The 13,009-nt window shown below is 47.4% G+C and overlaps 1 protein-coding gene across 1 annotated transcript in view; it reads right to left on the bottom strand.

The window, feature by feature from the left end:
* Positions 1 to 13,009, bottom strand: part of LOC131216495 (uncharacterized) — a 31,307-nt gene that overhangs the window by 936 nt on the left and 17,362 nt on the right. Inside the window, exon 2 of the mRNA XM_058211005.1 lies at positions 343 to 876. Within this exon, the coding sequence (XP_058066988.1) occupies positions 343 to 876 (534 nt within the window). The remainder of the gene's footprint in view (positions 1 to 342; positions 877 to 13,009) is intronic.

The raw sequence follows: 13,009 nt of genomic DNA on the forward strand, positions 1-13,009 counted from the left end.
TTTATTATGTTTCGGTCAAACCTCGGACCCATTGCTTCAAAAGAAAAACACAAAGAAGGGGGTTGCAAGAGAAAACGCCTTAAAGTATGCAACGAGTAGAGCACGGAAAGATACTTCATTTTAGAGATGCTAATATTTGGGCAAAAAATGTTCTCAAAAGTTGTGAATTTTAGCATCTTCTGTATAAAATAGCGTTGTTACGCGAAGAACAAGCAAAACAATTAACGTGACCCACAGTTTCCGCTTCGGGTTGGTTCTACTTCAGCCTCTCCCCGGGCAGATTGAATTGCAAATCCGAACTGATGGGCCCCGTTTTGCGAAACTAACGACCAAGATTCTCACCACAATTGGATCCGCTTTGGTGGTGGCCATCGTCGGTGGGGTGGCCACTGCCACGGGGCCGGTGTGACCGTTGGCGTTGGCCAGCTTGCTGAGCCGCCCGCGGGAAGCGATGAACTTCTGCATGATGCCCCGGTGGTTCGGGTTCGGGTTGAAGCGGCGCCCCTGTTGGTTGCCGGCGCCCGTGTGGAAGAGCTGCGGTGTCGAGCGGGCCCGTGTCAGAGCCTTCGGCTGCGGCAGGATGTACTGCCGGGTGGCGGCACCGGTGCCGAACCTCGCCGATTCGTCGCTCTCTTTCGGGGCCAGCTGGGCCACGCTCAGCTCCAGTTTGTCCTTCAGGTTCGACACCGACGGCGAGTGGACGGGCGTCGGCGAAAGCGATAGGCCCGAGTCGTCCGAGTTGCCCGAGGTCGACGAAAGGCTGTCATCGTTCAGGTCCGCGGCGCCGGCGGTGCGGCCGTGGCCTTCGCGCAGCTCCTGCTCACGCCGGGCCACCTCGTTGATCTCCTCCTGTATCCGCTTCAGCGGGTCTTCCACCTGCAAACGCACCAGAGGGACGGTCATGATTAGTTACTAGTTGCTTCTAAACAGGAATATTTGAAAATTTTCCACAATCTTGTCAAGATCTTTATCGACTAGTACTAAAATTATCATTATCAAAGCATGGCCCACTTAAAATCAGGAACAATCGAAATAGGTCTACCTCGGTGTTGAAAACATGTCAAGGTATCAAAAAGAAGGTTTTTTGTTGTACTTTGAGTGAAAAATTTCAAACATTTTTTGTGTCCGTCGTCGGATGAAATCACGACCTTTCTTTGGAATGCGCGTCATCATTTTCTGCACAATCGTCTGATCTACTTCAGTAGCTAATTTGTTCCAATTTCTCCCCATCTCTGCAGCATCCCACATCACCTTTCCAGTCTTCATAAACTTCCCATTGATTATTGCCCAATAATTATCGATTGGGTGGAGTTCCGGGCAATTTGGTGGGTTGATATTCTTTGCGATAGGATTCACCTTATTGTCACGGTACCACTGAACTACCTCCCTGCTGTAGAGGCAGCTTGCCAAATCAGGCCAAAACTTAACCGAATCTTTGTGTGACTTAATAAATGATAGAACTCGGATTATGAGGCAGTCTTCCTTGTATAGCGTTGAGTTCATCGTCGTGTTTGTGATGAAAACTTTGGTGCCTTAGCTGCAAATTCCTTGCCAGATCATTAGTTTCCGTCCAAATTTATTGGTGAATACGAATTAGAAGTTGGAAAGGCCATTTCCCCTTGGCGTGGTGAGATAGAATTGTGGTCCAGGAAGCTGTCCAAAATACATTTTCACGTATGTTTATTTTCACGTATGTGCACGTCGTCCATAAGCAAGCATCCTTCCAAGCATGCTTAAGTGGCCTGTTTGTATGCTGACTTGATGACTGTTTGACTTGATTGATCTCTGATTGATCTTGAAATTCCAGTTCAGCTGCCGACCGTATGTTCCACTACGACGTCTACTTTGAATCTTTCGGTCTACGGTATTGGGTTCCCGAAAACGGCAAAGCACAGCATATCCAGATGATTTTGCGAATTTCAGTGTTTTTAAAGCAGACCAGTGTCCTCGACGTGTAGTGTCCTCGACGTGAGTGTGCAGAATTAATTTCTTTTGAGTTCCATTAAGCATAACATTCTATAAACTCCGCGTATCAAGATGAAACTTTCAGCATTGAATTCGACACTTAAGACATAGCTAGAAGCTAGCTGCTAGAAGACATACAACTTTTTACGATTCTAACTTGGACAGTAGTTTTAGTTTTCATATTCCTTTCCTTTCAATTTCTTTTCATATTTCTTTCCTTTTCTTTCTTGGGACGATTCAGCGTGCTCGATAGCATTAGCACCCACATTAGTCACCCATCGGAAGCCCGGCAGCAGCAGCGTCTCACCCCGAGTATACATCTATTCTGTACCATAAACTACGGCTACATACTTTTAGCAGCACCATCCCGGGGCTCTGCTCACCGGACGCCGGAATCGATCGGCAGAGGCACCCGCCCAAAATTAGCGCACCCACTAACCTACTTCTGGGGCCGCCGCCACGGCGAACATTAGAAATAATTCGGCGCCAATTACGGGGGGGGGCACCACCATTAGCCACCCGTCGATTGCCAGTCACTCATCTGCATCTCATCTCATCTGCCGGCAGCAGATGGGGTCGACCACATGCAATACATGCCTAGTTCCGGCGCTAATTACGATGGTGCGGCGCGAGCATACCGAGCATAGGTGATCAATTAGCCATTGGCTGTTGCGGGTGGGAACGCTGGGAACGACTTAAAAGTGCCCTCACGGTGGCTCCTCGTTCGTGGTAAAACGTGAACCATTTTCTGCCACCATTTCTTAGACAACATTTGAATTAAGTGTTTTTGGGGAGGAAGTTTTCATCATTGGAACACTCGTCAGGAAGCACTCCGGGAAGGCCAAGTACCGCTTTTGGCAGTTATAATTGCTGCAATCTGCGCGGCAAGCATAGCAAACATGAAATGCCGCACTCAGTACATGGGCCGAATGTTCTATTTAAATACTCGGCTAACGGGACACCAAGGCGGGATTAGGGGTATTGGATTTTTGCACAGCCTCATCCGCTGCCTCCGAAGAGCCATTTTCCGATGTATCGCCCATTTTATGCCGGCTGTGATCCTGGGGAAACAGATCGACCCCTCGGCTCCGGCACACGTACGCACCATTGCACCCGGCGCGTGTGGCCGGAAGTGAAACGAATCAATCGTGCAAAGGTTCCACTTCAACAGCGCAGTTCCGTTGTACTCCGAATTGCCTCTGTTTTGGTCTCTGGTTTGTTTTGTTTGTCGACTTCCGTGCGCAAATACGCCGTTCACGGGGTTCTGCGATGGAAAGCCCGGAAGTTTGCACACCAAAAAAAGGGGCAGGGGGGAAATGTGTATTTAAATGTATGTACCACCATCATCATCGGAGGGAGGAGCGTTTTATTTTTCCGCTAGATTAGCTCCGGAATGCGCGCTGATCTCGGGGGATCAATTGTAGCGAATTCAAATGCGCGCTTTCACGAACGCACTCGTGCGAAAGTGCACCGAGAAACAACCGGCACGCAGCTAACTACCTTATTATGCAACCGCACGCCCAACCTGAACGTGTTTTAGTTGTGCTATAAAAAAAAGGGTTGCAAGTGCAAGGTTTTTTTTGCTACCCGAACTGACAGACGCCAACAGATCAAACAGTTGGTTGGGCGGTTGGTAACAATGTAGTCAGTCAATGTACGATAAATATTGACGGAAAGATAAAAAACTCAATTAATTTCACCCGTCCTGTAGGAGACCATTCAATTACGAGAGCCAGGAATGACTTCGTTTTTGCGACGACTTTCACGAAGGATTTAGCTGATCTGGTAATCGGGATCGCAGCATGCTTCGCAGTATGTAGAGTGACAGCGGGCACCAATATTTTTAGTGCACCGAAGGGTTCACCATACGACGGTGACTTTGATGTATTTCCCATTTCAACTAGTAAATGAAAGTGAGTGAATTTGGCTATCGATTTTGTGACAGTTACTCATCAAAATTTCCCCTAGTTTATGTTTAACAATCGTTTGAGTTAGTTAATGTCAGATGTTTGGTCAGTTGTTGTCGTTGAATATTTGTTTTTTCAATACGTCAACAGGTCTAAGCAAATCAAACGTTAGATTGTTTCTGTGTATAGGGACTCTGTACCATCATTTACCACTATGAAGAGGCCGCAAGAGCTTGGGAGACGATGAGCGTTCGGGATGTCCAAAAACTGCAACTACCGGCGAACACAGTTGCCAAAGTTCATCAAATGGTGAACTTTCATCATGGCGAAAATCCTCTTGACCATCAACCTTACTTATCAAATCTCCAGCCCCAAAGCGACTTCTTTTCGATTCCTCGTATAACAATTGCCCTGGGAGGACAGAGATTTTTGTCAAATGGTAATAAACTTCGGGATCAATTACTAGGCTGTTCAATAAGTTCGTAGCGTCGATAAGAAAAATATATTTTTATGGTTTGAAATTCTCTTTGTTATACAGTATAGCCTCCTTGAACATCACTTGTTCCTACGGGACACTAATTTAAGAATTCCATCCCTGAAGTGAAAAACTGGAACGCCTTCAAAACACGTTTCCGCAGCTGTTATGACGTCATCATTTGATGAAAAACGCTTTCCACGCACGATTTTTTTTTGGGTCTGGAAACAGATGGAAATCGCTAGGAGTCAAATCTGATGAATACGGTGGATATTCTAACAATTCGAACTCTAATTCAAGGATTTTCGTCATTTTCAAAATGCTCTCGTGACAGGGTGCATTGCTTTGATCAAAGAGGATGTTTTTCTTTATTCAAACTGGGTCTTTTTCACGAATTTTCTCTTCCAGTTGATCGAAAACGTTACAACAATAATCAAAATTTATTGTTTTACCAGTTTGCAAGGAATCTGCGAACAAAATTTGATTCGCATAGCAAAAAACTGATGTTAACACCTTTATGGGCGATTTCTAAACACGAACTCATTTCGGAGCCGAAGAACCACGTTCATACCACTCCTTAGCCTTTCGTTTTGATTCAGGATCATAGTAATAGACCCCAGTCTCATCCACAGCGATGATTCGATGCACAAAATCCACTTTAGAAAACGCTGTAAATGCTGTCAAGAGAGATGCATTCGAATGCGTTTTTAGCGAATGCGGCACCCATTTTGGAAACAGCTTTCAGGAACCCACAACTTGAGTCAAAATATTGGTTATGCTGCTCAATGAGATGGCTAGGCCGTATACTAAATCTCTTTAAGTGATTCGACAATTGTCCAATACGATGTCCCGTATTTTTTACGATTTCAGGCGTTGTGTATGTTTTTTGACGTTGCCGACATGAACCGTCTTGAAGTCTAGTACGACTCAGAACCCCTCTTTTATTGAACTAATTGAAGGAGAAGAGTCCTTGTACACTTTCAACATTCGTTCATAAACTCCCTTTGATTTCTAACCTTTCAAACATAAAAAGTAAATCACTACACGATACTTGGTTTTCCATTGTAAAAAATACTGTGACATTTTCCGACAAAAGTGTCTTGCATTCTTTTTGGTCGGAAATGATTCCAACCAACTATCTCGGGCGATACTTTTTGATAATTTTATGCACACAATATAGCTTCCTTTTAATTGCCTACATTTGCATAGACTTTCTCCGTCATGCGTTAGGGATGTTGCGAAAATTTACGGCACAATAAATTTCGGAAAGTCGCTCGGCTTTGCTATCGAAATAGACAGCACGCGTAGAGAACTTACTACACATTACTCAAATAAGTCAAAATGCGCATAATCTCACCAGAGTGAGTTATTAAAACGACTCTCACCGACAGTAAGGCGACCGATCTACACACATTTTCACTCATCGTTTCAACGGTGCGGAATAATTTAATAATTTTAATGGAACATGGAACCGACTATAAAATATACAATTTTCATACAGTGACCGAAAGAAAGCGTTTGCTGGGCAAGAAACGTGCCCGTTTGGCCGGTTGTGTTGTGGGTTGTGGTGGCCGTTTTTTTCTCTATTTTTCCACCATCCATTTCCGTCACCGCCCCACGCGCCTTGGTCAAACAAACGAGCCGAGCGACTCCTTCGAAGAAAGCGAGGAAGCGAGACTGAAGGTGGCTAGGGCTGGGCCCCTCGGCTCGCAGGTCACGGCTAATGGCTCAGGGATCGGGGCACATCAGACACTGCTCAATTTGTTTCCTCGTGCCCCGGCGCACGATTTCGCGCCACGCCCGCAATGCAATTTGCAATTTAATCCAAATCATGGAAGCATTCGCCACATCCACGCCCGTGTGGCGTCCACGGCCAGCACGTGTTTGCATTTCTTGCGAGCCGTGCCGTGCCGTTGGGATGGGGGGGGTGACGGGTCACGGAAGGTTCGGGGATGTTTCCGAGTGACCCAGTTACCTTCGGGGGCGTATCGAGCGTAAATACTTTATCCTCCACCCCGGAGCAACCTCTCCAGGGCTCGAGGAGTCTACCAATCCCAATAGTGACGAACGGAGGACACATTTTGGCGGAAAGTGCAGGAATGGAATCCCGCTACGACGAGGGCTGTTCGGTGCCAAAGAAAAACTAAAAATGCGCCGCCAAAACTGCTTTGCGCTTGCGGACCGAAAGCATGTGAGCGGGTGAGAGGTTAGTTATGCTGGCCAAGCATGACGCCCGGTGGTGTCAGTGAGACGAAATGCCAGCTAACGAGACTAGCGACCGGTGCGACGACCTGTCACGCAAATGAGCACCCAGTAGGGGAAGCGGGAGCCCCCATCTGTAACCCGTCCGCTACTAACTGATTTCTGATCGACGGAAAACGGCACCTATCCAGGCACCCGTCCGTCTGTCGCCGTGGAATGCCGCTAGTTTTCCCTCGATACCAACGGGAACTTCTAATGCGTGCTGAGGGGGAACGTTCTATTTATTTCACACCATTTGCCAATAATTTCATCGGAACCCCGTTTCTACTTTGAATAATATTGTACTCACGGACACACACAATAATGTTGCCGATCGTTCCGATAAATAGCCTGCACACCTGCGCGTCGGCCGACTTTCTACGATTTTCTTCCCGTGCACCGATGGCAACATAATTGCTACACCACCAATCTCATCCCGCGCCGGTGGTGATTTAGTTATTAGAAAACTAGAAACTAGAATGCCACTGGGAAATGGGAAAGAAATGGGTCAGGCGGCGCCGCCGCTCGAATGGCGGTGGTCCGCGGCGCGAACACAAAAAACTTCAACGGCCCGGCAAGCGACGAACCTCGTTTATTATTGTGGTGCTCGGCGTCGGCGATGTTTGGCTTTCGGGGTTTCCAACGCGCCCCCCTCAGGCACCTGCGCCGGAGGTCACGGTCCGTGGTAATTAGGCCTGTTAAATTTCTCCCATCGGACACCATCCGAAAAGATGGCGCGACCGACCGAACCGACCAGTTGATTTCTATCTGTGTCTCGGAGCTCGCGGCAAGGTGCCGCGGCGTGGTTTGACCTCACCACATCGCGAGTGAGAGAGAGAGAGAGAGGGAGGGAGAGAGAGAGCGGAAAGTCTCGAAAACGCTAAATTGCACTGCTCGGCTGATGTTGCTCTTTTTTTAGACGGAACAACGAAATGCAATCGAACTGGGTCCACTCGACGATCGCTATCTTATCGTGAAATGTGGTCCGCGTGGTTTATTAGCCAGCGTCAGGTGAGATGCGGAGATGAACAATGAACTGACCGGGACCGGGAACCGGGCGTTCTATTGGAAAAAAGACGGGCGGAAACTGTTCCAAACGGGCGGACAGTTCGGGGTCGTTTAAACGCTAAATGAAGTTCCGAGCGATCCATCAAATTCATGAATAAAGTGGAGAAAGTGTGGCCGTTTAATTTTCTCATTTCTCTGCTGATTTGAAGATGTTTGTTTTTCGGTTCATAATAACGGTTTTTGGAGCGTCAACAGATCGTCAACGGATTAATGTTCGAATTAAATGTAAATAAGACCCCCCTACGGTGGGGCCATTTTCACCAGAGTTAAAAACAGTTTTTCGATAAAACATCGTAGATCAGGAAAAAAGGAAAAACTTCCCTCGTATTACAGGCAGTGCAGCAGGGCCCTCTTTTCCCACAGGAAACAGGGCAACGTACTCCGCGTGTCCGCGGCCAGAGCTCGGGACATAGCAAGGGTGACCCCCGGAGCGAATCGTTTGTTCTGCACCATACCGGTTCCGCATGCCTGCATGCAGACCCCACCACCTAAAAAACTAAAACCATCATGAAATAGGGCCGGCCGGCTACGGGCGCTAGCCGGCGGCGAGCGAAACATTCAAACATGTCGTGCATAATTTTACTTTCCGGTCATATCCGGAGTTGAATAACGGACACAGAGAGCGACAGAGAGAGAGAGAAAGAGAGAGAGGGATGGCAAAACCGCATCCCTCACGGCACGCCCGGGGGTCAGAAAGAATATGGGAAGCAGCAAATTATTTCGAAGGTCTCCGTGTTTTGTTCCGCCAGAGTGTGGTGAATGTGGAACACACCGACCGACCTGAAATACGCCTGACAAAAGTTGGTGAAGCTTTGCCCACGTGCGGGGCGTTGAAAAGGCATGTTTTATGTGTTATTTTCGCAGTCTTCAACGCAGTCTGCTGGCTGCTGGGGTCCATGAATATTTATGCACCGCACTTGGCGCACTGCTGAGAACATCTTGGCGATGGCAATCTTTATTGGGCCTATCGTTTAGCTCCATTTAGGAGATACCGCGCATTCCGGCGCAGCTGGCTGGGAATCAATTTATCAACCCACTTCGGGGCCGGAAAATGGCACCCGTTTCCCGGCGATCGCCGGCGATTACTTTGTAGCGAACTGTGAAAGGCTGATCCCCACAGCCCGGCCAGCCGGCCGTTGGAGTTTGAGCTCAGCCAGATTGACGGCTTCGATCGCATTTGATGGCGAGAGCCGCACGAGGCTCGTCGCGGCCATAACTAGGCCAACCCTCGCTGCCACCCGAGGAGATCGGGAGGAGAAACCGTACACAAGAGCCGCGATCTATGGGTCAGTGCTGGCTGCCCGGGCTCGCGTGCACTCGCCCGAGGTGAATCCGGAAAAACCGGAAACTTTTCACTTTCAAGTTCACCCAGGCGATGTGGCGGGCGATCTTGTCGCTGGAAAAGTGTCCAATCAGCCGGTGGCCTCAAGGACTTCGGTGGCTTTCCTCCTACGGCCGCGGGCTTATCTCGGCCGCTGCCGGAACACACAAGGCCGGAGGATCTGGAGCAAGTGCGGGCCGTTGCAATCAGCCATCTTCGGGCATACGTTAATTGGGGGGGCTCCCGTAAGTCCCATGTTTGCCACCTTTCCCCGGGGGCCGGGCACAGTGGGCCGGAGGATGGGCGGAGATCGAAACGGTTCTTGTAGTATAAAATTATTACATTATTATTATACAGGGTGAGTAAATTAGCGGGCACTTTTTCATTTGGTTTTAAAGAAAAAAAACGGTTGAATATTTTTCGATGCTTGAACTTTTCTGTGAAAGGTTAATTCTTAACATATTTTTTATGTAAAACAACATTTTCGATTGTATCTGGTCCTATTTCGGCAATAGCATCTTGAATTTAGGTCTTGAGGTTGTCAATAGTTGCTGGTTTGTTAGCCTCACATAAATATCAATTGTGGCTTCGGCTTTATGGCACATAGCGCGGTCCTGTTGAAACCAAATGCCGTTCAAGTTCTTAGCTTCAATTTCACCGAAGAATCAAACAGCCAAAATTCGCACTAAACAGTCACTCGTTGGGGGTGCATTGGCTTCTCTTGCACGATGTGCAGATTTTCCGAACCACAATACTGCTTATTAACATAGCCAGGAAGTGAGGTTCAACAAAATGTGCTTTTAACGAATGAGTTGACGATCTATCATTTTGGAAATAAGTTTTCCACATGTTCCATTTTTTTTCAACCAAAATTGTATGTGATACTTAAATGCTAAGAATCAACCTTTCAAATATAAGTTCACCCTTTATTACTACTATGACCAAAAATAACGAGAATTTGCTATGCGAGATTCCACTAATCCTTTCGATATTCCAACAAGGTCATCCGGATCTGGGACTAACAATCGACGATTTTAGAGCATCAATTATTTGATTTTACTGTTGTGTAGCTCATGAGTTGATGTTAATGGTCGTCTGGGACGTGTCTCGTTTTCAACGATTCTCCGATCTTCTTTGAACATTTTCTACCACTTATAAACTCTTGTTTTCCATTCCCAAATTCCATTCTATTCGAAAGATTCAATTAATCACCAAATGTTCTGATAATTAATCGATACGCAATACCTAGACGAACAAAAATCAAATTTGTTTCGAAAACGCGCAAAAAACTTTTTGGCCCATCCATTATTACACCTATTGACCCACTGTGCACCCACCAGAGCACATCTTCAGCGGGGAGAAAAACATGGAAACGGCGAGTGAGACCTGCTCCCGGTCGCTGGGGTCTGGAATGGCCCCGGCACACACCACCACGAACAATTTGCGTTCAATTATCGACCGCAGAAAAGTACCGTCCTGTGTGTGACGGGGCGAGGTAGGTTGGTAGGTTGAGAGGCAAAAGTTAAAGAAAAAGTGAAATGAAACTGGCCCCCGGACCGCAGCCGCTTGTCCAGCTTTGCGCCGACGACGGAAGGTTGCCCCGGCCCGGAGCGTCAAGGCCGAGAAATCGAAGGTGCTTCAAACGGGACAGCCCAGTTTTCACCCTCACGACACACACGCCACAGTACCTAGCCGATCCGATTAGGACAACGTTTAAAATACCGTGGAACGTCACCCCGTTGGAACGACAATTATGATTTAGAAGCCGCTAACACTGTGGGTGGATCCCGGGAAAAAATGGTGCCTCCGTTGGGGACCAGCCCCACCAAGGTCTCGTTACGGTTAGGCGATCGTTAGGTGATCCCAAATTGTGACCTAACGCTTATGGCCGCCCGGTCCATTGAGCTAATTGGAGATTTGCAATCATTAGTGTCCGATTGATCGCCACTCCGATTGTTTTAGGCGAAATGATGAGCTTCAGGTTTGTTGGCCATTGAAGGTAATGAGAATGAGCGAGCCAATATTGGCCTAACCCTGAGTAGTTGATGTTTTGTCATTTTTGATCTGTTGAAAGTGCAAGTAAATTATCAATTTATCAACTGAATTCAACATGTTCAGGTAATCGACCTGTAAGACCCGTAAAGATGGGCTCCCCGTCTTAAGATCGTATCTCTCCCCTATCGACACAAATTTAAAGCAGATGGGCTTAAGCAGATCGCACCGCCAGCTCTGCCAAACAAGTTGGATAATCATCATGATGATGTTGGTAATGACGGAACTAATGATAGCTCTCGGGATGCTTTCGGTCGACTGTGATTAAAAACAAATAAATATCGTCTGCTCCGTTATTCACCGTTCCGTTTCCCAACATAAAAAACCATCATTTAGAGGCAAAAGGCAGAACTTGTTAATTTGTGAATCGATTGAGACGTATCATTGTTGCAACAAAGCATCTCGCAGCCGGACCAATCCCAATCCCAGCCCAAAGCTGCTTCTGCTAAGAAAAAAAAGTTCGGCTAATGAAACGTACTGACATCATTCAATTTGCAGCATTTCAAACGTACTATGTAGCATCATCAGAATCAGAAGGTCCCTGGTTGTCAATCGACGGCTTTCGAGTAACGGTTCATCCGTTTGATTGACGTATTGCTCTTCCGTCGGCGGGGTTGATCTCCCAAGACACTTCATGTCTTCAACGATTCGTTGATCCTCAGTGGGGACAGCTTATTCCATTCCTTGGCTCGTGCCGGAATAGAGCGATAGAACAGGCATATAACAGAACACAATAGAATAATTGAATGCGTCTGTGCGGTCTGAAGGGCTGAACGCGTTGGTCCCTCTAAATGTGTTGAAATCGTCAACGTACCAACTTTTAATACAATTTAAACTTAATGTTCCGGGCACTGTTTGCCCAAGTAAATCATTTCGACCACATTTCTGTGACGCATTCGCTTCGCAGCGGCTCAGTGGCATTCCTCGGCAAATCATCCTCATTAATTAGTGGCTGTCCCCCTATTGGGCATCTTTGACTTTCGAAAGGCTCGCTGTTATTTTTGCCTCGATTTCTGTTTTCCTTTTTTCCTTTGATTGATTTCCCGAAAACAGAGACGCAACGCCAGAAGCAATGCGCAAGGTGAAAATAACGGAAAATGGATGGCCTGCAGCAGCCATCCGTTCCGGGCGACATTATGCGAGAGCGACTCAGACGGGGTTGTGTTTTTCAAATGCTTCTTCCCTGACCGTTCGCCTCCGGAGCGGTTCGGAGCGACCGGAGGCAACAACGGTAATTCTGTCAATGTTTTTCCCTTCCATTTTCTTACGATTCCAACGACCGCAAATTAAAACGTCATTCAAGAGATTAAAGATCTGGCCTCGGAATTCGGTTGCTGGATCCGAAGTTTCCGTGGCGTGGTGGCGAAAGAAAATGTCGAATGCCGGTGGCTGTGGTTTTTTTGGGGGATTTCTTCACGTGGCCGCGTGGGGCTTTCGAAAAGGAATTTAAAAGTAAGAACCACGGTGAAAGAGAGGTGACAGAATGGTTCGTGGTGGCTAACAGGGCACCCTCGGAGCCCTTCCGGAAGCACCGGAAGTGGACGGTTACTGTGCGGTGCTATAAACCGCCGGCTGCTTTCCCAGCCGAGCCCGGGCGTTGAAACTTCTGAAGCCATTTTGACCTTTCGAGACCCAAGCGTCATTGGTCACGCATTATGAGAACCTCTCTCGGCATCGGCATCGTGATGATGGTTTTGCCGTAGCCCACCGAAACACGATGCATATGCAGTGCACATGACGCACGGCGGGAATTGAAGTTCGTGCGGGAAAAAGTAAGTTGTTGAATTACAATGAACTTTGAAGGGGGGAATGAAGAGTAAATACGACGCCGGCCACCAGAGCCGGATGGGGGCACTAAAGTACACTAATGATGGGCGTCTTTTGCGTTAGTTTCCAATAAAAAATGGAAAGGCGAGCGAGGCATACACAAAAGGTTATAAAATCGATGAATGAACCATTAAAGTGAAGGAACTTGTGCGC

Source organism: Anopheles bellator, chromosome 1, assembly GCF_943735745.2.
Source record: "Anopheles bellator chromosome 1, idAnoBellAS_SP24_06.2, whole genome shotgun sequence".
NCBI classification, from domain to species: Eukaryota; Metazoa; Arthropoda; class Insecta; order Diptera; family Culicidae; genus Anopheles; species Anopheles bellator.